This window comes from Pseudochaenichthys georgianus, chromosome 24 (assembly GCF_902827115.2).
Source record: "Pseudochaenichthys georgianus chromosome 24, fPseGeo1.2, whole genome shotgun sequence".
Classification (NCBI taxonomy): domain Eukaryota; kingdom Metazoa; phylum Chordata; class Actinopteri; order Perciformes; family Channichthyidae; genus Pseudochaenichthys; species Pseudochaenichthys georgianus.
In genome coordinates this window covers 20408084-20434561 of record NC_047526.1, presented here as the reverse complement: position 1 = coordinate 20434561, position 26478 = coordinate 20408084, and the positions used below count along the sequence as shown (strand labels likewise).

The following is a 26478-nucleotide window of genomic DNA, read 5'->3' as shown; positions in this document are numbered from 1 at the left end:
TTTCCGGATTTCATATAATATAAACACCAAATCCCAGCATGCATTGCGGCTACAACATCCAATCAGCGTAGCTGAGAATCTTGGGTAATCGCTCGAAATGCTACGTCTGTTTCCGGTTATTTTTATTTTGAAATTCAGTTCCTGACGAACGCCAAAAAAGACCGAGATTATGGAATTAAACCAATAAATAAGAGCAAGGATAATTGTGTGTTATTGGTGAGTAAATAACAGTGTGTTATTTTGAAAAGAATAACAAATTAGAAGGAAAAAAAGATTTAAAAAATACGAGGCTCTGAGCCCCATGTATTTTCCTCACAGACGGCAACACTAAAGGTCTAAAATAAAGACCTAAATGAATATTTGGGATGTTCTTGCCTTTCGATTCTCCCAATAAGTCCAAGTACAGAGGGTGACTTTGCTGTGAAAAAACACATTTCCACCTAAAAAACGTTAGCATTCATGAAGTAATCTTCGTCATAACTAGCAAACTAAACATCATGTACATGTACTGCACAAATAATCAGAAATAAAAACTCATTACTCGCATAAAATGACATCAAAACGCATTTTAATGGCCAAATTAACCTTAAAATAGGCATTTTCCACCGAGAATAACACGAAGTTTGGCCATTGTTGTTGATCACGTGGTCTGGGAGCTGTTGCAGCGTCCATAGCAACCACCTTCGCAACCATGAATGTGTACACATTCATGAAGTAATCTTCGTCATAACTAGCAAACTAAACATCATGTACATGTACTGCACAAATAATCAGAAATAAAAACTAAAAAAATAGGCATTTTCTACCGAGAATATCACGAAGGTCGGCCATCGTTGTTGATCACATGGTCTATGAAGGTCTATGGGACGCCCTGCCCGTAGAAGCCTGACGGGCAAGGGGTACTTTGTACGTAATATAGCGACGGGGAGGGGCCCTGACCGTCCGTCAATATGTGACGGGATGGGAGTGAGAACGTGTTGAGGTCAGAGGTCACCTGCACAATAACACCCTAGATCTGATTCAGTGTCGTCTTAAAAGACACCCGGCAGACTCCATTTACCAAGAACACAATCTTGAACTCCAGCAGAAGGACACTCTCACTTATGAACCCACCACCCTGCAGTAATCTTATTTAAGATATATATAATTCCTATTATCCATAACTGAGTCATCATTAATGCAGTTATAGCTTTTGCATGAAATCAATGCTCTTCTAATGACCTGTAGTGGCCTTACCAGTCTATCTGAGGCCATCCAATAATTGGCCTGCAAACAAATCCAGTAATGCTACAGTAGGTCACACACGCACACACGCACGCACGCACACACGCACACACACACACATATGGACGTCACAGGAATTGTTGTGTAAGGCTTCTGACGCATGGAGGGGGATAAAGTCCATATTACACTAATGTGGGACGTTTGGCAGGGGTCAGTAGCTCAAACCTCTTCATAACCAGGGCTAGTATATGTTTACCAGATATTCATTCTTTACATTTATTTTATTTACTCTATGACTCAAATGCTTTTATTTCATTATTTTCTATTTATTGCCAGTGTCAAGACAAGTTTATGTTACAAATATTGACATACTTCAGTTCAGACTAAAGGGAAATCAATCAAATTGATTTATCAATAATACAAAAACAAAATGAATAGGTGTAATAAAGTTAAACTTTTATTGCAAACCAAACATGGCCACATAAATCTTAAACAATTTGACAATTTACAGTACATTTAACATGAATTGTTACATATATATATTTAAGCATACCTTTAGTCATGTTTTGTTCAATATACATTAAAACTTGTACACATAACTCCAAATATACAAACAAACTTAAATACCGTCAAACCGCATAACAGCAATATTAAAATGGAATGTTCAGTTTCAATGCAATGGAAGACTATATGAGGGGGACACAGTTGGCAAGCAGAGCTACACAAACACATAACTCTCTTTCTCCCCTAGCAGCTGTGCTCTCTCTTTCTCTCTCTATCACCATTATTATTTTATGTGCAAATGTAGATATGAAACATAATTTGAGTTGTTCACGTTTCGCATGTAAATGCCAGAACTGGTGTGTTAGGTTGGTGCTACACCAACAAAAAACATATTAAACGTGTTGACTCTAAGGTCAACCCAGACGAACCCAAAAGATGGAGAGAAAAAAACAAAAGGCACCTTTGAGAGAGAAAATAAACTTCCCCCTCTGTAACATTCAGCTTCAAATGACTCCCTCTTCCAACCACACAGAATGTAAATAAGAAGAAACTAAAGCACCAACACAAATGTCATCTTCAAGTTACTCAGTCCAACTCAGTTACTGTTGGTCCCCCATGGGTGGTGTGAACAAAGAGGGAAGATCCTTTTGTGATGAAGATAGAAATCCTGGTCAGATCTGTTACAGCGTGGTCCAGCCTTCCTCTTCTAGATATGGTTGAAATTGGTGTGTGTGCTTGTCAGTTTTGGCTGCAGGGTCAACATGGGCTTCTAAGCTGCCTGAGCTGGGTGCAAAAGACCTCCACTAACGGATAAGAGATGGCTGAGTGAAGCCCTGCAGAGTGTGTCTGTTGTGGAAGGTGGAAGAAGTTGTGCGATAGTAAATCGGATGGAGGATTACAACCCCAATGCGTCACCAAATCATGGCAGGCTTCCTCTTGTAGCAAGTCTTCTTTCAAGAGTTCAAGGGGATTATGCAGAGTTGTTGCAGGGGGTTGGTTTCGGAACTATCCATCAACCCAACAGGAAATGTAAAGTGGGATCAAGATGCAATCCATGGACATGCCACAGTTCATGTCCTGTAAGTCTGAATTGGCGTCCTTTGAGTGCCTGTGTTTTAATCCTATAGGTAGGAGTCCATAGATGGGGCGTACGAGAAGCCCACAAAGGCCTCTGAACCATCTTTGATGCTGGCTGTGGAGAGCGCGCTGTCTGGGGAACAACCAATGGAGCTGGGCACCGGCTCGTCTGTGAACTCTGGATCAAAGTGCCGCAGGTCGTTGGGTCCCGTCTGAGAGGGAGGAAGAAGAAGGGGATTAGTTAGGCTGTAAAATACCTTGCCATAATTGGAAATGTGTTAAATCACAGCAAGGATGTTCCACACTCTCAATCTAGTTATGTAAATGTGAATAATGAGGACTAAGTCTGTGCTTTGGCTACCATACTGTAGAAAATCCTAAATCTGCTTTAATCAGCAGTTATTGTGGTATTAAAAGGAACGTACCACGTTGGGATTGAAGGGAGGGGTGATCTTCTTGGCATTGAGGTCATCCCAGTTGATGGGGGAGAAGAAAACGTGGACCTTAATTTCAACCTGTGAAGAGACACAAATGACCAATAATTAAATGATGCCCTTAATGTACATATTTAGTCAATAAAATGCATACATATCAACATGCAGCCACAATAACTAATCACTTACAAAGTCCTCTGTGCAGCCCAGCCTCTTGGTTCTGTCTTTCTGCAGCAGGCCCTCCAGCAGGTGTCGGGCTGCGTTGGAAATGTTAGGTTTCAGCTGCAGAGGCTTGTTCAGTATGTTGTCATACATCTCTGCTGTGTTGCGGCTGTAGAACGGCGGCTAGTGAAGGACAAATATAACTGATAAGCATCTTGGCAACAAGCTAATAATCCACATGACAAACACACTGATTACATCTTTTTAAATCATGCATGTAGAGACACGCGGAACAAAACTGAGATAAGAATTGCTTCATTGTGTACAGTACAACTCATCATTAAAGTGCAGATTTTAAAAATCAATGTGAATGTTACTTACCAGGCCATAGAGCATCTCATAGAGCACCGCACCTAAACACCACCAGTCTACCGTCCTGTCATAGGGCTGCTTGTGTAGGACCTCAGGAGCTAAATACTGTAGAGAAAAAAAGATGGGGTAAGCTTTATTACAGGATATTACAGAGAGCTGTCAAGTTCTGAGTCACCAGAAAGCTTTTCCTTACCTCCGGTGTACCGCAGAAGGTCGACGTGGTCCCGTTGGGTTCGATATTCTCCTTGCACAGGCCGAAATCTGTGAGAATGATGTGTCCCTGTGAGTCCAGCAAGATGTTCTCTGGCTTCAGGTCTCTGTACACGATGTTGAGGGAGTGAAGGTATCCCAGTGCGCTGGCGATTTCTGCGGCGTAGAACCTGGCTCTGGGCTCAAGGAAGCAGCGCTCTCGCTGTAGGTGGTAGAACAGCTGGAAGACAAGGAAACAAAAAGTTAGTTAAACCCTCAAATACCTTGATTATGTTTGAAATAATCTAAAAATGGCATGAGCTCGGATAGTAAATTAAAAGGTCAACAATAAAGACAGCCAAGAGGAAACAGGATAGGAAGAAATAAAGAGGCAGGAAAGGCTTTACAAGTTTGACAGGGGAAGACAGATTAAAGGGGGGCAAAGGTGGAGGGAGAGAGCTGCAGGGTAGAGGGAGAAAGAGGGCAAGAAAAGAGAAAAGGAGAGTAACTGCATCCTGTTTCCTGATGAAGCCCATATTTAATCAGCACTGTCTTTACTCGTCCAACAATCACAGGAAATTAGCTGGATTGGGCACACACTGAGTCTGAATGGTGCTGCTAAATTTGGCCCAAAAGTCTCTCCCGCTGTCTCGACCAACCCCATGATTTCCTGAGAGGTGTTTCCTTTAGAGAAAGAAAGGCAGAGAGCTTCTAATCTGCATCTCATGGCAGGATATCCCCTCTGTCTGTCTGTGTTTCTGCCTCATCTTCGATCCTGGTACTCAGAATATTATTCCTCTCCAAAAACGACCCCTTCTAAAGCACCTACTTTAAATAGCTGAGCTTCTCCCTTTATCATCTCTGCTATGTATCTTTCTTTCTAGCACAGTTCAGCCTGTAACTCACCTCTCCTCCATTGATGTAGTCCAAGATGAAGTAGAGTTTGTCCGTTGTTTGGAAAGAGTAATGCAGACCCACCAAGAAAGGGTGCTTGACATTCTTTAGCAGCACATTCCTCTCTGACATGATGTGTTTCTCCTGGGGAATAAAAGAGCAGGGGGTATAAGGTTAGAGAGGTTGACAAAGAGTAGGCATGTGCACTTTTGGCATGTTTGGAGCCACACTTACCTCCTTTTTCTTAAGGATGGCCTTTTTCTGTAAGACTTTGACTGCGTAAAACTGGTCATCAGCGCGATGGCGTGCCAGTAGGACCTTGCCGAAGCTGCCCTTGCCGATCACCTTGAGGAAGTGGAAGTCGCTGGGTTTGGCGGAGGGGTTTAAGGATGGACCGAGGTTGATCTGTTGGGAAGGACTTGGCTGCAAAAGGTGGAGAAGATGACAAAGTTAGAACCTTATAATTACCCCAAAAATGTATGGTAAACAGTGTGTTTATAGTTCTGCATATGGTGAAATGTAAGCAGAGGAAGCAACACACAATAGTCTGTTTATTGAAATACTTACAGGAGGAGAGGGGTTTGCATTCATAAGCTCAGGATCCTGAGGAGGACTCAGGTTCAGAATAGACTGAACTTCAGGACTGAAAAGAAAAACAAAGAGTTCCAATTGAGTTCATTCAACAAAGCATCAAGAGATTATTCAATATTTTAAATATGTGAATCAGCTGATTAGGGAGTCACAAAGTTCCTCCAGAGGACAGAGACTAACTGGCATTTACTGCCTGTGTTTCCCAACGCTTTGTCCTCCAGTGACACAGAACAATAACATGAGTCAGATGGTACTCACTGCTTGCAGGCGTAGGAGTTGGTGGCCAGCCTCTGAATGAAGTCGTTCAGACCCATCTTTTTCTGTTTCATAAAAGCTGCAACACAAAAAAGAGAGAAAGTAAAGTTTAGATTTGAAATAAAATAAAGCAAAAAGAGGTCCATCCATTCCATGAAGACTCAAATATCCAGTTACCAGTGATTAAGGCAACTATCCCTCTAGATTTGGAGTAAGTCAGGACAGGCATCTCTGTTTCTGTTTTGACCGTCATGATGTGATGTGGTAAAGACAGCTCTCTGCCTTCAAACTAAAATATAACTCCCATGCCTTTGCTTTTAGTTTTATAAGAGGCCGGAGGAGGGAGGAGCCGCCCAACACACCCACACCCCCTGGTGGGCGTGATGCTCTGCAAACATTTCTTTCAGCTATGTGGCCCGTGAGAACATGATCGATCACGTTGTCGACCAATCAGAGGCCTTTGCGCTTCTAACGCGTCACAACCGCACCTCAAGATGTGCTTGCGTCAAATAATATGTAGAATTGGGAAAAAAAGTTCTTTACCATTACTCACTCACAAGTGTGTACTATCTTGCACATATGTTTGTGCAACACCATCATTTTCTTAACATGCCATGGGTTAATTGTCATCAAGACAGCCACATTTCAGTCTGCATTTATGCTGCAAACACGAATCCTATATATATAGGCTAATGAGATCCAGATGTGTGCAGCAAGTAATATATGGTGGTATGTAATGTTCCTGCAGTAGCCGATACAGAAAAAACTCAAAATGATGCAAACAAGTGCAAATGAAGTACAACTGCCAGAGAGGGTTCATGAGATTCGGGATATTTTTCCAACCTCCTGATTATTTTTGTAACACTCCTGACCTCCCCTATGAGATTGCAACTTGGTCCTGAACAAATAATCTGATAGCCTCTTAACTAGGCCTATCAGCTTCACCGTTTGGCTGCTTCTCAATTAAAACGGCCGGGAGTGACGCAGGTTCCCTGGGTATACAAAAGACTAGAGGGAGAGCCTAAACCGAGCGCGGCCCGGTGCCAAGAAAAAAAGCCGCTGGTAGTGGAAAAGTACAGACTGAGACACTTCTGAATACATCCAACTCAAGCGAATAAACCGGCAGATCAGACCCAGGATCTGTTTTCAACAAACCGGCAAGCCTCTCAGAAGAAGCCAAAACAGTTCAATGTGATGATGAACGTATAATGTGGAAAATTACTACTCGATTTGCCTGTTGGCACATAGAAGACCACACAGCGAGGTTTGGTTCAAGTTTGATCAACCAAGAGGAATGTAGTATGTAAGACGATATGATCCATAGAGGCACATTATAACACATTATACACATATATTGATAACCGTGCGTAAAAAGGAAGGAGACACAGGCAAAACATCCATATTAAAATAAACTGAGTTGAATAGTTTAAAGAGAAAAGCGGAGTGGAAACGCAGGTTAATGAACTGTAACTTTTCTGCAAATGTACAACAATTGTCCAAGTAAAAAGGTATAATGTCCCAGGTATTCGGTTTCTTAATTGCTTAAATTACACAAAACAGTTCATCACAAAACAAACCTTTCAGTTCTGATGGACTTCTCATTTCACTGCCTGCAGCGTCAAGGATCAACAAGTCGCAAAATAGAGTTGCCCAGTTTTCTCTGGCACTTTTAAAATACCCCCTATCAGCAGGCTTTTTCCATAGTTAACAGCATCATAAATCCAGGTCACGCGATTACTGGGTGAATGGAGCGCCCCCCGAGAATGTCTACCAGCTTTATTGCAAACACTCAACACACAGTAAGTTAAATTACTGAGCTTAAGCCTCTTGCAAAGAAACGATATCACAATAGACTGACAACCATTAAACCATATTGCATAGACATACAGTTAACGATACGGGCATTATACAAATATCATAGACTTTTTCGAATGGAGAAACCATCGCTGTTGGTTCAAAATGAATATGCAGCCTACTTACACGTCAAATCGGTTGTTTTGTCTTTCATAGGGTTTCTTTATTTTCTGAATCACAACAAGGAGTGAGGCTTTAGGTTCCTCGGCAGACAGGTAATCAAACTACCCCGCATTCCTGATCTTGAAGACTTTCCTCCAGAAGATTATTTCTTCTTTTTTTTCAGGGCGGAGACGTTCCGCCTCTATTTCCTTCCACTCTCCAGTTTCATGCACGGCTCAATGAGTTTTCCTCAGGGCGGGGGAAGTGCTACCTTCAAAGTCTCCCCATAAGCTCCTACTTTACAGTTCAGCCAGACATCTAGAATATAGACCTGACTTTTTATTTAATTAAGAAATTAACAAAGGTAAACAAATATCACGTGGCTTTTCCCAGCAACGAAATTGTTTGATTTAGGAGTCAAATAAAAGAAAAATGACTTCAAAGTATGGAAGCCTATTTGTGCCAAAGTGACAAAAAATATGCTTTTATTAATTTTACTGAGCAACCTTCCAAAAAGGATGAAAATAACTAAATGTTCTGAGATACAAAACCATTATTTCAAGAAAATGTAGCATTATAATAAATCACAAGACATGTTTTTTTGATTGAATTTTTTCTTCTGGCGGCAATGGATGTCCACAGTATCAATCTGCAAAGTATACTCCAACACACACATAATAGCATCAAACCATATCACTATGAGTTGGTGACACATTTTTCTAGCACCTTCTAACTTCTTGAAATAACCTCTTGAAAAAAACTCAAGAACTGGTTAATAGTTAGAGGATGTAGCCTACGCAAACATTGGGTTTATTTAATTTCCCCTTGTAGACAGTGTTTTCCATTACAGCCTGCTAGCTGAGGTCGTTAACCCGCTGAGCTCGGAATTAAAAAGTAAACCGGATTTGGAAATGTACAGAGTTCCCATTAACTTAACCTTTGAGAGCCCACAACAAGTTGAGGCAGTATTAATAAACATGCAAATGTTGTGCATGTCTATACACGCTTGGGGTATTTCAGGACAATGTTTTGCAGATTAGTGTTTATGTGCGTGAGTAGAGAACTGATAGATGAATGAAAGGAAACGTAAAAAGGAGGACACCAGTGGCAAAATACTAAACATAGGCTATGGACAGGTGATGCACTAATGAAAACACCATGGAATAAACAGTGATGATATAACGTATTTTAACTAAACCAATGACATTCCAATCACAAATCTTATGAAGTGTGAGGCAGTAGGAAAATGCTATGCTACAGAAACATTTAGCATTGTTGTTAGACAAAAAATGCGGAGCCAAAGACATGGTGCAATTAAAGCTTGTCCAAAAAAGACTAAGAGTCTAGAAGATGGCTCCAAATCAGAATCAGGATCGGTTTTATTACCAAGCAGGTTTAAACATATTAGAGGAATTTGCTTTGGTATATGTTATGCATACAAAGACCCCTGGCCTCTCCCAGAAATAAAATATCTTTGTGCGTACAGTATGTGACTCTGCAGTTTGAAATATAACCTCAACTTTTCTGTGCTTGTCTCTGTATTTCCCTTTACTCAGGTCAAATCTATTATTAATGTCCCTCATAGCCACCTGATGCATACACACAAAGACACTTACACTTACACTTACACTTACACTTACACTTACACACACACACACACACACACACACACACACACACACACACACACACACACACACACACACACACACACACACACACACACACACACACACACACACACACACACACACACACACACACACACACACACACACACACACACACACACACACACACACACACACACACACACACACACACACACACACACACACACACACACACACACACACACACACACACACACACACACACACACACACACACACACACACACATTCACTTACAGCTGGAGGGCAAAACAAACCAGCGAAGAGCCTGACAGAACACGGACACACTTACTCATGCGATTACACACACACACACACACACACACACACACACACACACACACACACACACACACACACACACACACACACACACACACACACACACACACACACACACACACACACACACACACACACACACACACACACACACACACACACACACACACACACACACACACACACACACACACACACACACACACACACACACACACACACACACACACACACACACACACACACACACACACACACACAGGTCACATCAGGTACTTCCTAAACTTTCTCAAGGTGTCCAACACACCTCGCCTCACTGCACCAACAAGAATGTAGCAGTGTAGCAAGATATTTCTAATTAAGACAGCACAGGTTGCTATAAGCGTCTTTCAACATCTTTCACAAGCACTTGAAAGCATCATGTGCTAAACAAGATATACACATTTTTACACATCAAATTTTGCTTCCTCAAATAATAAGAAAAAGCGTTGTTGACCTTGAAAACCTCCACACAGATGGATACAAGAACACCGGTTTGAAATGTCGAATAACGAGCAGCTACTTAGCTTTTTTTATCCAAGGACTAACAAACAAACCATGTAGCAGGAGAGGAATAAAAGTGACTGTGAAGAAGATTTTACCTCCGCACTGCTCAGATGTCTGCATCTCTGCTCATTTAAATCGCCAAGTTTAATGAAATGAAAGAGAGGTGTTGAGAGAGGATCAGGAGAGAGGGAGCGAGTCCAATACCAAAAAAAAGGTCCACTCAGTATTTCCCTATCCTGACCTTTCTCGATTGTCAGGCTGCTTTGGCCCAAACAAGAGGAGGCTCCAAAATACTCAAGTATTTGTTCATTGCCCACTTTCTATGTGTGTGTGTTTGTGAGAGAGAGAGATTCTAGTGCATTCAGGAAATCGAAAGGCAACATACACACTCCCATCCACATAAATGGAATGGCGGTCTAGCTTCCTGGGGGTCCACATATCCGATGACCTCTCATGGTCCAACAATACCACCAGCATAGTAAAGAAGGCTCACCAGCGTCTCTTCTTCCTGAGGAGACTAAAGAAAGATCACCTCTCTCCTCAGATTCTGGTGAACTTTTATCGCTGCACCATTGAGAGCATCCTGACCAGCTGTATCACAGCCTGTATGGGAACTGCACAATGCTCAATAGGAAGGCATTGCAGAGGGTGACGAAAATCGGCCAACGCATAATCGGTGTCCCACTCCCTGCCATCGAGGACATCCAGGGGATACGGTGTTTGCAGAGGGCGCACAACATCTTCAAAGACACCTCTCATCCTGCAAACTATCTGTTTGTCCTCCTACCCTCGGGGAGGCGCCTCAGGAGCCTCCGGTCCAAGACCAGCAGGTTCAGGGTCAGCTTCTTCCCCAGGGCTGTTACCCTGCTGAACTCTGCCCGCTGATAGACTCAAGCCCAAACCCACCTGCTTATTTGACTGGCAATGCCGTTTACACTGTATATATTCATCTGTTTATAGCCTATTTATAATTATTCTATTTATAATAATCCCATGTATAATTATTCTCATTATGTAGACTCCTGCACTGCTTTTTTGCACTTCTGGTCAGATGCCTAAACTTACATTTTGTCACGAGTACATGTACTACGTAATGACAATAAAGTTGAATCTGAATCTGAATTATATAACTCAGTAGTGGCACTATAGTTGGTGCCAAAACCAGCATTGACTCACACACACGTAGGGGGCCATTCCATGAAAGGACAGGAAGAAGTTTGCTTCAGTGCCAGAGGGCTAGAGGTGAAGGAAATTAAAGTCCTAGAATAAATACACACACACGCTCCATCAGCCCACCCATACAGAATTCCCAACATATAAACAAAGAGCAGCGTATGCCCAGATTCATGCTTTCTCCGGAGAGATCCATACATTATATCCTTCCATCTCTTCCATATTCCCATCCCATGTCCAATCTCTGTGCGGCCATTGAGGGGAGGATGGGGCTGTTGGTGGCTACAGTTGATCTGGCGTTGAATGAGAATGAGCCTTGGTAGTGAGGAACCAAATGACACCATTATATAAAAGCCGCGGCTATTCAGAGAGGACAGCTAGGCTTTTATTTTGCTACTGGTGACTGTGGAGTGTTGGGCTGGCTACTATAACAACTCTCCTGTGTTTATCCTTGGGCTTCTGTGATACTGTCTGTTAGGGATGACTGGTGGACTGTTAGTGTGTTAATGGGTGTGTTTCGGTGACACTTCATTTTTTACGTCCCATAGTTTTGTAATAATTTCCTAAATGAACTGATTTGTTACGATCAGTTTTTTGGGAGGGTTGCTTCAACACATGTTGAGCAAATTACCAAATAATTAACTCAAATAGTTGCCATCTTTGACCCAACTCTTTGGACTCAATTGCTTTCTGATTTAAAATATTTAATTTTCTCAAGAAGCAGAAATTGAAACTATAATTTTAAAGGACTGATCCATATAATATAACACAACAAAACATACCAATTATTGAGGAATTTTAAGCCTTTACTAGAAACAACAGTAGAGAGACAGGTATCTGACAGGTATCAGAGGGGAAAAGACCAAGAATGAAGTGCGACAAATGATCCCAGCAGGAAGCTAAGAGGAACATTTCGTTCTTACTGTAACCCCTGGGCCATCAGTACGTACCAAAAAGTAAGAACATTTGGCAAGAGAGGATATTTTTTAGTGGGTTGTATGAGGGCGAGGATTTGCCATTAGATTAAGGCTCAAATTAGGTCAAGGTTGTGATAGTCAAAGGTAGATTTAGGGAACAGGGATTATGTCAGTGACTGCAGCAGTGGCTCTGAATATAGAACACACAACCACATCTGTTTTACTGCAAATCGTCATGGTATAAAGGCAACAAACATGTTCAGACAACCTCAAATCCGTCTCTTGTTTGGGACTCTTGGACATAAAGCACATGTTATGTGTTGTGTTTGTGAACACTTGCTTGTGGTGGTGTGGATGTCCCTCTGAAGCTGATAATTACTACTTTCATTCTATCATTCATGACACATTGCTCACCTGTGTCAACCTGCCTTCCATAGAGAAAACTGCATGGATATAAGTTTGGCCTCACTCAGAACAATAGTTTGAGAACAAATACACACAGAAAGCTTTATAATCACCCATTTTATATATGAACTGATATGTAGCAAGTTGGTCAACATACTTATATATTAAGTAAGAGTATCTATAGCAGCTGCTCTATGACCAAATATTTTGTTTCATTGGAAAGTTATAACTCCACTCCCTAAAAGTATTATTATCTCTTCCTGGCTCTCCATCATTGCTCGGTTCTGCCAAACACTTTGCTGCATCACTAAATGATTCCTATGTGACAAACTCTAACATTTAAGTGCTCCTAACGCCTCTAATTGCTTAGCTTGGAAGGACAGGGTGTAGCAACATCACGGCCGAGGCCACAGGAACAGCTTGTCACCAGCTTGGCTAATTGCTTGCAAGTCTTTCCATGGGCCGAAAACTCCCATAATTAACAGGCAGACTACTCCCAGTGAAAAACACTTTCATCAGAATATGGTCCTTGTCACATTGCTTTCTTGGACACGGTCCAACAGGTACCTGCAGATCTGCCTCAACGTTTTGTTATTACAGTAGCATAGAATGACAAGCTGTGGTGAAAAGTAACTAAGTACTGTCTAAGGAAGTACTTCACTTCTGTACTTCATTAGACATCCTTTATCACTAAGCGAACTGTGTAAAACTGTCTCAGAAGCAAACTCCACAACCTCAGACATTGGTCATATCCCCACAAAATTCTTTAAGCGAGTGTTTGATAGCATCTCCAGTCCAGTCCTGGACATTATAAACACATCCTTTAAAACTGGCGTCTTCCCTGATGCCTTTAAAACAGCTGTTGTAAAGCCTCTATTAAAGAAACCTAAATTGGATAACAACACAGTAGCAAACCACAGACCAATATCAAATCTACCATTTATCAGTAAAATATTGGAAAGAATTGTCTCAGTCCAAATAAATTCCTATCTTAAAGAAAACAACATCTTAGAAGTATTTCAGTCAGATTTCAGAAGATACCACAGTACGGAAACTGCACTCACAAAGGTAATTAGTGACATCAGACTCAACTCTGATGCAAATAAAATCTCCATCCTTATCCTATTAGAACTCAGTACAGCTTTTGATACTATTGATCACAACATCCTAATAAATCGACTTGAAAAGCTTATTGGTTTCTCTGGTTGCGTGTTGAACTGGATCAAAACATATATCAGAGGAAGGATGTTCTATATTAGTCTAGGAGGCCATACATCAGAGAAACATGAAAGCCGCTACGGGGTTGCACAAGGGAGCTGTTTAGGCCCATTATTCTTTTCTCTCTATATGTTACCGCTCGGCGACATCATCAGAGAGTATGGTATAGATTTCCACAGCTATGCGGATGATACACAATTGTACATATCCGCTAAACCAAATGATGTGACAGCCATAAACTCCATTACCAACTGCCTGACAGCAATAAACAAATGGATGAACGATAATTTTCTTAAATTGAATGAGGACAAAACTGTCCTCAAAAGTCCTACTTGTTGGCCCCAAATCAAAAAGAGAGATGCTAACAAATAATCTAGGAAGCTTAATCACTTGGATTAAACTGGAGGTGACAAGTCTCGGTGTCATCCTGGACTCAGATTTGAACTTCAACGCCCTTTTAAACAAAGTGACCAAAATAGCTTTCTTTCATCTCAGAAACATAGCGAAGGTAAGACCATTCATAAATCAAAATAATGCAGAGAAGCTAATTCATGCTTTTATATCTAGCCGACTAGACACTGCAATGCACTATTCACTGGTCTCACCAAGAAAGCTATTGGAAGACTCCAGCTCATTCAAAACTCTGCAGCTAGACTACTGACGAATACCAAAAGGAGGGAACACATTAGTCCTCTCTTAGCTACTCTACACTGGCTTCCTGTAACTTTCAGAATTGATTTTAAGGTGCTTCTCCTCACATACAAAGCTCTAAACGGACAAGGACCCAGCTACATTGCTGACTCTCTAATGAACTACACACCCGCCAGAACACTACGATCATCAGATGCAGGTCTATTAGAGGTCACCAGAAAGAGTCATAAGAAGATCGGTGATGCAGCCTTTGTAAACTACGCCCCAAAACTGTGGAACATGTTACCCAACAATATTAGGGAAGCCAATACGTTTACGGCATTTTTAAAAGGCTCTTCACCAAAGCATGTTACTTATTTTACACTATTATACACTCTATGTTTTATTCCCCATGTTTTTATGTTTGATTATTTTATCTCACTTTATGCTTTGCTCTTGCTGTTTGTTTTACACTGATTGTATGTCTTATTTCTTATTGATGTAAAGCACTTTGAACTGCAATCCCCTGTATGAAAGGTGCTATATAAAGTTATTATTATTATTATTATTATTATTATTACTATTATCCTGTATGCATCTTTACGTATGCAAAACATAGATGAGATTGAAAAATACAATGTGATATTATGGATGACACTACCCAACAGTAGTATAGAATAGTTCATATAAGCTATACCCATCAACAAAAACAACAACAACAACAACAACAACAACCACAACAACAACAACAACAACAACAACAACAACAACAACAACAACAACAACTGTAAAAAGGCCGTTTCTCATTAATGCATCATCAATATTAATCTGTTTTTAAGAATTCTGACTATTTGTACATTTAGCAAATAATGTTTCACTCAAGAGACATTTTCAATGGATGACAACAATTGGTATTTTATATTGGAGTAGTGATGACTTTACTTGGGTAAAGAATTTCAATAGTTCCTCCTCTACCAATGACAAGTGTGTGTGCAAACTGTTCAAAAGTATAAAATACAAAAATTGCAATGCATTACATTGTTTTGTATCACAGTCAATTTGAAAGGAAATTCAAAGCTTGTTTCTAAAAATGATGTCATTCTGAGTTCCATCACACTCACGTGAAGTGTGATTGATAAAGGCAAAGGCAGCAATAAAAAAGAAATAGATGACCTTTGAGCCAAAGCACCTTTAATTTCCTACATATTGTGGACTTTGGATTGGACTATGATTTGTGGCACAAATAAGGTGCATGATGGAAAAGTTCATTACTGTCCCTTGACATTTACATGTTGGATGTAAACCAGTGACTCTCACCAGCGACAGGAACAAACTCACACAGTTCTGCTGCAGAGGGTGGCAAAAGTTGTGAAGAAATGTAGGAAAGGTCCCTGTGTCATGTGGATGATAATTAGCACTCTCTATTGTCTCTCTAAAATACTGTTTTGCTCGCCAAGTCAGTTTCCACAAAACAAAAAAACAGTAATCTTGGTTTATGAACAACAGTTATTATCCTGGAAACTTAGAGGTTGGGAGGTTGGATTAGAGAGCCAAGTGGTAAAATGCTGCTTCACAGTGTGTGTGTGTGTGTGTGTGTGTGTGTGTGTGTGTGTGTGTGTGTGTGTGTGTGTGTGTGTGTGTGTGTGTGTGTGTGTGTGTGTGTGTGTGTGTGTGTGTAATCGCATGAGTTGCCTTGCCTTGATGGTGTCAAACACTATTTAAAACTGTTCTGTCATAACTCTGTATTTGTGTGTGTGTGAGTGTGTGTGTGTGTGTGTGTGTGTGTGTGTGTGTGTGTGTGTGTGTGTGTGTATTTGTGTGTGTGTGTGTGTGTGTGTGTGTGTGTGTGTGTGTGTGTGTGTGTGTGTGTGTGTGTGTGTGTGTGTGTGTGTGTGTGTGTGTGTGTGTGTGTGTGTGGGTGGGTGGGTGGGTGTGTGTGTGTGTGTGTGTGTGTGGGTGGGTGGGTGGGTGGGTGTGTGTGTGTGTTTGGATGAAGGGCCAGCAAGAGAAAAAAGACAGAGAATGACTGGTAGATCATTATTTTGGATTTATGGTCAAAATAAACAAAACTGCAGATAATAAAAAATAAATGAGATGGGCCTGACAAGGAGAGAAATAGCAGAGGAATGAGAATGGCCATGAAAAAAACAGTCGTGAAAAAAGGAGGGACAAGAGGAAGTGGAAGAATACAAAACAACGGGTTTAGTGACTTACTGTTGTCGCCAGGGCAACCGTAACTGTCTGGGTCTGACTCATTGTGGTAGTACAGGTCCATCGCCTGGGGGAGGAATATGGCACGACTTAGTAAAAACTAATTGAATACTTTGATGTGAAAAGCATGCATATAAAAGCACATGAATAAACACACACGACATAGTCAGACTTTGGATTCAGTTGCATGCATCAAATAATTCTCTAAAAGTCTTAACTAATGTCTTAATAACTGACCTGGCTTATTTGGCAACAACCGGCTAGTGTTCTGTACAACCCTGAAAATCCAGTTTTGGAAATGTTCTTGTTTGCTTCACTTGAATAACAATAATGACTTGTTAGGTTGTGTAAACTGTACAGCCCTTTGGCTCAAATGTTCTTTCAAGTCACCATTTGATAATAACATTAAAAAAAAGGCTGCCCAATGTACAATCTAGGTCAGAAGCTTCCAACATGGGAGCTGAGATATGCAAATGTGGATATTAGCAGGACAGGAGAGCAGAAACCTTTATCAACATTTGCATAAGGAAATGTGGTTAGGGTTAGGGTTAGCCAAAGCATTTTGGAAACCACTGATAGTTTATCGACAATAAGAGATGTGATGTTTTTGAACATCAGTAAACTAAAACCATTGGTTCTGAGCCAGACTTGTTTGTGCTCCAGCTTAGGTTGGTTTCCCACATAACGTGTTTTACTGAGGTTAGGTTTCCTGGGTGAGACTGCATTAAATCACTTGAGTCCTGTGTTGAAAGAAGCGAAAAACATCCGCTCTAACAACATGATGACAACATGAGTGTATTATTGTGCTTTAGCAAGACTGAATGCCAGCATGAAAAGAAGATGAATTGCTTTTAGAACTTAGCCAAGCTTGGTTAAGTTTCCTGTGCAGCATATCTTTGGATGACATGATGATCCTTTAAAGAAGTAACCGCACATTCATAGAAAGAAAGACACTCCATTACATCAGTAAAAGTTAAAATAAAAAAGAGTTACTTTAATTTAAAAAGCCTAATTGCTAATCCTGCAAACAAATGTGACTGATACATTATTATGGTTTACCCCAGTACATTCAATGAATGGGACGTTTCTCTTATATTTGCTTTTATTAGGAAATATTGTATTTTGATCCCAAACCATTATAAAAAGGAAACCATCTGAGAGGTGAACTGGGGAAAGTGTGCCCAAACAGGCCATTGCATTTTTGTAAGATGCCACAAACCATAAATGTGGGAACCTTCTGTTTATTATTCAACCAAGCATTTCATTAAAAAAAAAAGCTTTCAATAAGTTGTGTTATGCATTTTTAAAATATGAAAAATAACTCCCAACTCAAGAAACCAAATAAATATTGAGGAGTTTAGTGCAACATTTCTCTCAGACGTGGGAGGCAGAATAATAAGGTTCCCTAAAATGGAATCACTCGTGTAAAGTACAAGTGCCTCAAAATGTTACTTAAGGCAGCTTGAGAAGATGTATTTTTCTAACCACTGCACGTTGAGTGGTGAATGTTGACCTCTGACCTGGTTCATTTGATTATAAAAGTCAATATATTGCTTTATACGTGGCAGGTTGAATGGATCAGAAGTGTGCAAGTAAACACTTATGAACATGCACAAAGGTCTCAACAACAACGACTTAAGCCTTTCCCACTTTTTCTCTTCTCACACACATTACACAACAGTATTATTGCCAGCCGTCACGCGACCTGCAGCGTTTGCATCTCAGGACTTGCTCACGAAGCTGCACTGTCATGTCAGATATCCTTTTTATTGTGATGTTGCAGTCAACCATTGGGCTATTGAAAGTGTCTTTGTTAAAAACAGTCTTAGCCTAGTTTTCTCTTTGACGTTGCAGCTCTGAAAACGTATCGCAGCTCTTAGTATTCTCCCACGGGTGTTTCCCGATGAGGCAAGCTAAGGCATGTTTGTGTGTGAGAGAGTTGTTTCAATATCATCACTTTGTTTACTCAACAATCTGCCTGTCATTTCATATCCATATACGTATTAATATACCCTCACAGTGGTCTTTCCATCTCTTCCTCATTCATATTTAAACCCATAATGCTTGCTGTTATCCCCTCACAATGTCAACATCTCTCTGCAGTCAACACTCACTTACGGTTTGTGCCCCCTTCTCCTTGAATGTACCTCTTGTGCTCTTCACTCTGTATGGATTTAGAAGAGATCTAACTGAGTGGTATCCATAGAGATGGTGAATCTAGGCTCTCAGTTCATTAATATTTAAACGGTTCTATGTTTCCAAAAGAAGACAGAAGGGAGAGACAGGGAGGAATAGTTCTTGACAGTCAAGGAGAGGTAGAGGTTTGCACGGCTTTACTTTGAGTGATAAGATAAATCACTTTTAACACCGGAATAGCTGGGAATTATTTTTGATTTGCCGATCAAATATCAGAAATTCAATGTTAAATTCAAAGTTTCTAGAGATCAAAAGGAAACAGATCTCAATGAAAATAGAAAGTAGGCCCCTGTTTCTATTCATCACAATGTCAACATTTTTAACTTTACTATATATACTCTACTTATAGTTTCCCATACTAACAACAAACATGTGCTTGTGCTTTTTATAGTTACCTAATCTGATGTAATATTGCAAAAAAAACGGTCAATGATTTCTTACGTTATCACATAATCTTCCGGTTTGTGGCAGTCGTGTGTTGCAGGAGAGTAGGAAAAAGTACAGGGTAACTTGGCAAGACGAAGTGACCTATACGTAAGTGACATATTAGATATTACCTGGACGTAACCACCTTTAAAAACAGCGTAAAGACTGTCATTGTACATTGTCACCCTCTTGTATTATCTTAACAAAGATTGGGGATTTACTGGAAATCCTGTCATGGATACCTGGAAGTTCCCTTCTTTGTGATGCAGTGATTACTGAAATAAATTAGTGTTTGTTACTTGTAATTTAATTATCTATAGGCAGAAAGAACTTGCCTGTGTGCGTTGCCGTGGCTGCCAGGTGTCCTCCAGGGCGTAGCTGATGTAGGGCCCGCTGCAGACGGAGCACTCCAGCATGACGGGGCTGGCCATGAGGGGCGATGCGTGGATCCCCCAGGACTGACAACCACCATGGTGGACATCGCACTCTGCTTCCTTCTGTTTTCCTGTGCCCTCACTGTGATGCCGAGCCAGCATCTTCCACTTCCTGACCTATAAGTGAAGATAGGTAAAAGTGTTTTTGCAGTAGCCCAACAAAAATGTAAAACCATATACATCATGAGGAATACATTATTCATTATAACAGCCTATAATAAAGGGGGCTACTTCTGACTAAAACACAACATAGCATGCTATTATTGTTTAGATGGTTTATTAAACTTATTTAACTACCATAGCCACAGTCAACACCTTCACACTATAAATATCTGAGGGTTGCATTGAGTAAGTTAGTCTGAGTTTTAACAGTAATCTCCTCTTGTGTGATAGCTGCAGTGACACACTCTTCTGAGTATTCATCACAAACACTTCTTCTCAGTCATTAAGCATGGGACAGGCAACACTGACTGAGTACTCATCATGGGCATAAACCCTGATAATGCCCTTCAAACACACATACTCACAGGAAAGATCAGGTGCGTGAGAGAAATATAAAATGCATGGGACATTGGAAGGTCAAGGTGCACATAGTTCTTGGGGAAACAGAATTGCATAGTTAGAAGTGTCATTGACCCAGAATGGCTGTTATGTAAGGTTAATGGTGTCCTTGGCTCACAGAGCGTACAGGTTCATTGGCTGCGGCCGTTTAAAATGAGTCTTATCAAGGCCTCTATCAGTGGCTCCTGCTCTGCTGGCCTCTATTTTACAACAACTTGGGATAGAGAAATGTGTGTGAGGGTGATTGTGCATGTGGATGTGTGTATATTATAGTTCAAAACTTGCAACTCTACTAAATAACTGCAAGCAAACTGCCCGTGTACGAATGTTTGCTCCCTTGACAATAATTGTAGCTCAGTGCTGGAAGGACAGAATGGAACTAAACAATTACTGATGGTGCTGAAAGGTGCTATATAAATAAACTTGCCTTGCCTTGATGGTGTCAAACACTATTTAAAACTGTTCTGTCATAACTCTGTATTTGTGTGTGTGTGTGCGTGTGTGTGTGTGTGTGTGTGTGTGTGTGTGTGTGTGTGTGTGTGTGTGTGTGTGTGTGTGTGTGTGTGTGTGTGTGTGTGTGTGTGTGTGTGTGTGTGTGTGTGTGTGTTCAGTCTAATTTTGCCAGGTTGAGAAAATGGTATTGAGTCACAACAATTACGGTACGTCCACACGGCTCTGTCACGTTGAAGCTTGCCGGTAGTCATGTTAGGTGCGCGACCAACAACCAATCACATTAATCTCCCGCACCGGACACACAAGCACACGGTTTGATTGGCTAGCGCTTGTACTGGCATATGATTTGATTGGCTAGCGCTTGAAAAGTTGAACTTTTCTCAACTTTCGAAGCGAGCAACGGAGGCAAAGCGAGCAACGGAGGCAAAGCGAGCAACGGAGGCAAAGCGAGCAACGGAGGCAAAGCGACGCGACGGAACCAAAATGCAGTTCGGCAAAGCTTGTCACCCCATTCAAAGTGAATGGGAATCGTCTCTGTTGAAGCACGTGACGGAGCCGCCTGGACGTATACTGTTAGACCAACTATTACATTCTAAATGCAGAAGTTTAATTTAGTTTGGAAAAGTTGTTGTTTACCACTTCAGCAAGTGGTCGGTTAGCTCAGCCTAGCTTGTCTTGGCTTAGTTTAGCTTAGCACAAACAGGAAACAGGAAGAAATAGCTAGCCAGGCTCTTACTGAGCACACACACACACACACACACACTTATAGATTAACAAATTCGGCCTACTAACACTAAATTCATTTATTTAAATGTCTTGTTCTTTGTTTAATTTGTATACATTTTATACAATTTAAACATTTTCTTGGCTCCTAGCAGTTACTTTCCAACCACAGGAGACTCATTTTTGTGTGCATTGAAATAACAAGATATAATGTGTTATTAGTTAGTCACCTACAGTATGCACTATATTCTTTTTACCTTCAGCAAGAAACAGGCCTATATGTTGGCTTTTGTTTCCACACATTTTTCATTATTTTTCTTTTATGTGGCAGTATTTTTTAGATCTTGCTTTCTAATTTATATCTGAAGTAAGGAATTACCTCAAATATAGCCTTTTTGTATGCAAATATTAAATACATGGGTATAAGATTTTTATTTTTCAAATAAAAGTTAGAAATGTGAAGGATTTCTGGAATGCAGTTATTTCTTTGTGGGTCATAAACATTGTATCCCTGGGCAACATTTTATCAGAGTTATGTACAGACTAATACACTGCTCTTTATTAGGCTAAACTGAAACTGTTTATAATGCAGATTATCTTAAATGTACAGCCTCTTAGTGAACCTTGTTCCAGAGAAAGTATACTTGCATTCCTTCAGTGGGTAAGAACATATGTGCACAGGAAGTATAACACACACACAGCCACACATGCCATCTCCAGATTCCCCTTCCTCTTAACCCCATTGTCTGCCCTTTGACCTGGGCTTGTGCTGAAACCATTTAAAGGGTCCTTCTATTAGTAAGGTTGCATATGCCTGTCCTAGATATCTGTCCTTTAACCTCATAAACTCATGATGTAATAAGGTCCAGGGATACCAAGGCCAACATGTACACATCTGTGACAAAGTCCAAAAATAAAAACATGATCAGTCATTAAGTGTTCTTTGTTCTTTGTAACCCTTAAGATTTGCCTCATAGATTTAGACGTAAAATGAAATAGATAAGGACAGTGTTTATAGTAGTTTTATTAGCCAGCCTATGGCCCTATTTCCTGGTAACCCCATTTTTGCCTGCATTTTTGCCACCTCTAACAAGCTGTGTGACATCCCATATATGTCTGAGCATCAGAGAGTAATGAAATGAGGGAAAGGCGAGAAAGCGTTGGTGTGGAGAATCAAAAAGTAGATTAAGGGAATATGGTAGAGAGACAAAGAAAAACATGTTTGAAAGACAAAAAGATAAACAAAGAAAATTAGAGTGTGAGATAGTCTTACATAAACCGTCCCATTCCCTGTCACAGATCAGACTTGCTCATTACCACCAAGGTCACTGCTCTTTCTTCTCCCCTTGTCTTCTGTTCCTATCACAAACACACTTTTTTTTTTTAGTCATACCCAAACGAGTACAGAGAGAAAGATGTTTCATGCAGTCCAAATGGAATTTAAATGCAGCTACAGCATGTCCCGTGGGAGATTAAGTCTCACAAATACTGTTCAGAGCCAGAGAGAGAGAGAGAGGACCTGAAAAAAGAGGGTGAGTATCGGAGTAACAAGACAGCAGAATGCAGAGAACTGTAATGTTATTGTTAGGAACGGGAACACACCAAGGGATAAGTCTGGGATTTCAATATTGAGACTTTGAACTTAAGCTGCTTTGGGGCCATTTTATCATTATCTGAGGTCATATTTAGACTTTTTTCAGCATTACATCCTGAGAAATGCTGACGTTTCTGAACCCAGGACTTACTGGCAAGCTTTACTAGTCATTCAGTATGCCTAAATCCCTGATGCTAAATGTGTCTTTTTGTCTCAAGTCTCTACTCCTGTCTTACTGAGAAAGTTACATATTTCCCATTGCATGAGCACAGTTTAACTAAAATTGGCCAAATGGGAAAACCATGGAATACTAAATTCAAAACACTTATTTGATCTGATTTAAGGTAACTACCTAATTGGACTAAATCGACTGGATGCCAACTTCCTCTTGAATAGTACCATTGGATATTGGATAATCATTTAACATACACATTAACAAAATGAGTGTACAGCCATAATGGCAACTATGAGCAAGCAATGCTTTGAGCTAAATGTTAACGCATAGCAGGCAAGCTATAGGCTAACATGCTATATTTGCTATGTTCAACATCTTAACTTAGTGTTCAGGCCTTACTATGATAAAATTAGCACATTTGCTAAAGTTTAACTGAGGATTTTAAGTGCGAGTTGAAAGTGAGTAGGATTCATCTTCTGAGGAACATGAATGTCCGTACAAAATGCCAAAGCAATTCATTACGGTTGTATCGAAAGCGACTTACATACTCAATACTGTGGGCAATCCCCACAGGAGCAATTCAGTGTCTTGCCCAGGGACACAACGACATGCTGACTGCAGTGGGGTTTGAACCTGAGACCCCCTGATCCGAACACCTACGGACAACCCACAACGCCACACTCCTCTGTGTTCAATTCAATAGTAGCTGAGATATTTCCCTCCGGAATGGTGGAGCAACAAAACAACACAAGGTCCCAAAGCATGTGTCAATACTTCTGCGATTGCTTATTGTGCTAACTACACAACAAATTGGATTTTGTTCATGGATCTTAAAGATTTAGCACCACAAAACCTAAACGAAGTCTCATGGTCAACCTGAACTGGAAATGGAAAAACAGTAAGATAAGTCTGATCCCTTTACAGCTCACAACAATGAAGAATGAAGTAACAGAGCACAACAACAGTTGCTTGTTGTGCTCTAGTGTGTCATGAGTGAGCATATTGTCAATGCTGAAGCAGATCAGTTCAACTCAAAGCTTAGTTGTCAAGTGTGAGCCATAAGCCCCTATAAACCTCATTGCACTAAGCAGTTTCAATAGAGCTGAGTGTGTGGATGCAAGAAAAAAAAGTCTCACTGCTTCGTCAGGGTGCTGCTGAGCCTCTGTGGCGCAGCATTTTGTTGGCGTTAGCTCTGGAACATCAAGACGCAAAATGGGATTATCCGGGTTCCCAGGGTAGATTAGAACAAGAATAATGTCTAAATTCCCTCACAATGAGATTCAGAAAAAAGGAAGCTACCTATTTTTCTTGTTGGGCAATGTCAGTGTAGGGGGAGGGGACAATATGTTCCGTTCTTACGAGTCTTGTGATCATTGAGGTAACTGATTATACATTACATATATCCTGAAACATAGTCAATTTGAAATCAGCTAATATATCCAGCCACCAGTCATTTCGTTTGTCCATTAAATCCCTTTTAAAAGTCAACCCTTAAAAAATGGTTGAATATAAAGTAACTTCTTCACAACTAATTCCCTTGCATTTTACTACAGAATATGGAGACATGCAGATGTAGATATCACTTTCTACATGTACCGAATGCCATTTTATCTGCATTAAACCAAACACAGATTATCAGGCTGGCTGCCTTACTTTTCCTTTCCAGCTCGCCTCTATCTTGTTATAGCTGTGTTTGGGTAAACACGACAAAGTTAATTCACACGACAAATCCAGGAAACCACAGCCAAGGTATGAATTCCTTCTGTATTCATCTCTTTTTCGGGGGGTGTGTATAATGCTGCAGTAGCAATGGAAACAATTGCATAGTGCCATTTTAGGTTGTATATATACATCCACTGTGAGCATAGAATAAATCAAGCAAGAAAAGCCAATTTATTACTCTAACCACATTCTTCCACTGCCAGAGCAATTGGCTTTGGGACAGCAGAATAGCAAAATGCTAAACAGTGGTATCTTACAGTAGAACTGCTTTCTAGACCCTGGGAGAGTTCCCTCATTGAAATGCTACTTACATATCATTAAATCAGGGGAGAGAAAAAGATGACAATAGCAAAGGATGATGAAATATCAGGTTTGTAAACAATACAGGGCATTATTTGTTACTGTTATAGATGCAGGCAGAGGCAAGGTATTCACCTGGGAGCCAGCTGACTCCTTCAGGTGTTGCCGGGAGTAGAAGAAGGAGCTGGATGTTTTCCAAACTGATACGAACTGGCTTTATTCCAACGCTAAGCTGGCACTTTGCCAGTTTCATTACTAAGCACAGGGTTTGAAAAACTCAGGGGGTTCAGATTTATATGGAGTAAATGTGAATATGTGCTGAGGTCTTTAACAAAAGAGAAAATAAAAGTTTTGAGTCAATTATTATTATTTAATCGTTTATTTGGCAGGGACAATGCACAGTAATGAACACTCAAAACATTCAAATGTATCAAGCGTAACAGTGCCAGATTTAGCTTTGAGCTAATTTACATCCGCAGTCCCTCACATAAAATATTTAAGAAGATTGCATTTTACAAACATGGCAAAAACAAAATACATGATGTGTAAAAAGTGCAAAAGAGCAAGAGCAGCATACAGAAGTATTTATGACATGGTAATAACATATAGCAGGAACGACATATAAAGTGCAAGAGAAGATACAAGAGCTACATAAAGTGCAAGAGGAGGTATTAAAGTGCATTTAGCGGTGATTGCACGTCTGTTTGTTGATCATCCATTCTTTGAGTTGACCTTTGAAGCTATTGAGAGTGGGACAATCCCGTATCTCAGTTGGGAGGCTATTCCACAATGAGCTGCCTTTAATGGAAAGGACATTTTGTCCAAAAGTAGTCCGTCTACGGTGGACTTCACTGTCTCCTCTGGTTTCTGACCTAGTGCAGCGTCCAGTGTTTTTTTTGTTGATGAATTCCCCTAAGGGAGGAGGGCCCAGTCCATGTAAACATTTATAAATAAAGCACATACTTTTAAAAGACTTACAATTGTCAAAACTCAAGAAATTGTGTTTTTCTAGGATGGTACAGTGGTGGTATGAATTTGGCTTTCTGTCAAACACCTTGATAGCTCTCTTGTACAGCTGTTCTATGGGTTTCAGGTTTGTGGCACAAGCATACGACCAGTTTGTAAAACAGTGTTCAATGTGGGATAGCATCATACAGTGGAGGTTTGACTTTGCAGCATTG

The 26478-nt window shown here is 40.5% G+C and overlaps 1 protein-coding gene across 4 annotated transcripts in view; it reads right to left on the bottom strand.

The window, feature by feature from the left end:
• Positions 1-1659: 1659 nt before the first annotated feature.
• The window catches only part of sgk1 (serum/glucocorticoid regulated kinase 1), a 49672-nt gene continuing 24853 nt past the window's right edge, over positions 1660-26478 (bottom strand). The window contains exons 1-12 of one of the 4 annotated variants that reach the window (XM_071201868.1): positions 24412-24494; positions 19671-19886; positions 16717-16780; positions 5706-5781; positions 5424-5499; positions 5091-5279; positions 4869-5000; positions 3967-4203; positions 3783-3878; positions 3429-3584; positions 3231-3320; positions 1660-3017 (exon numbers count right to left, since the gene is read on the bottom strand). In XM_071201868.1, coding sequence (XP_071057969.1) covers positions 2850-3017; positions 3231-3320; positions 3429-3584; positions 3783-3878; positions 3967-4203; positions 4869-5000; positions 5091-5279; positions 5424-5499; positions 5706-5781; positions 16717-16780; positions 19671-19871 — 1485 coding nt within the window. In that variant the 5' untranslated portion in view covers positions 19872-19886; positions 24412-24494 and the 3' untranslated portion in view covers positions 1660-2849. Of the gene's footprint in view, positions 3018-3230; positions 3321-3428; positions 3585-3782; positions 3879-3966; positions 4204-4868; positions 5001-5090; positions 5280-5423; positions 5500-5705; positions 5782-5879; positions 6003-7682; positions 7816-16716; positions 16781-19670; positions 19887-24411; positions 24495-26478 lie in introns of those variants that run through there. The other 3 variants (XM_034075823.2, XM_034075825.2, XM_034075824.2) reach the window with 3 other exon arrangements.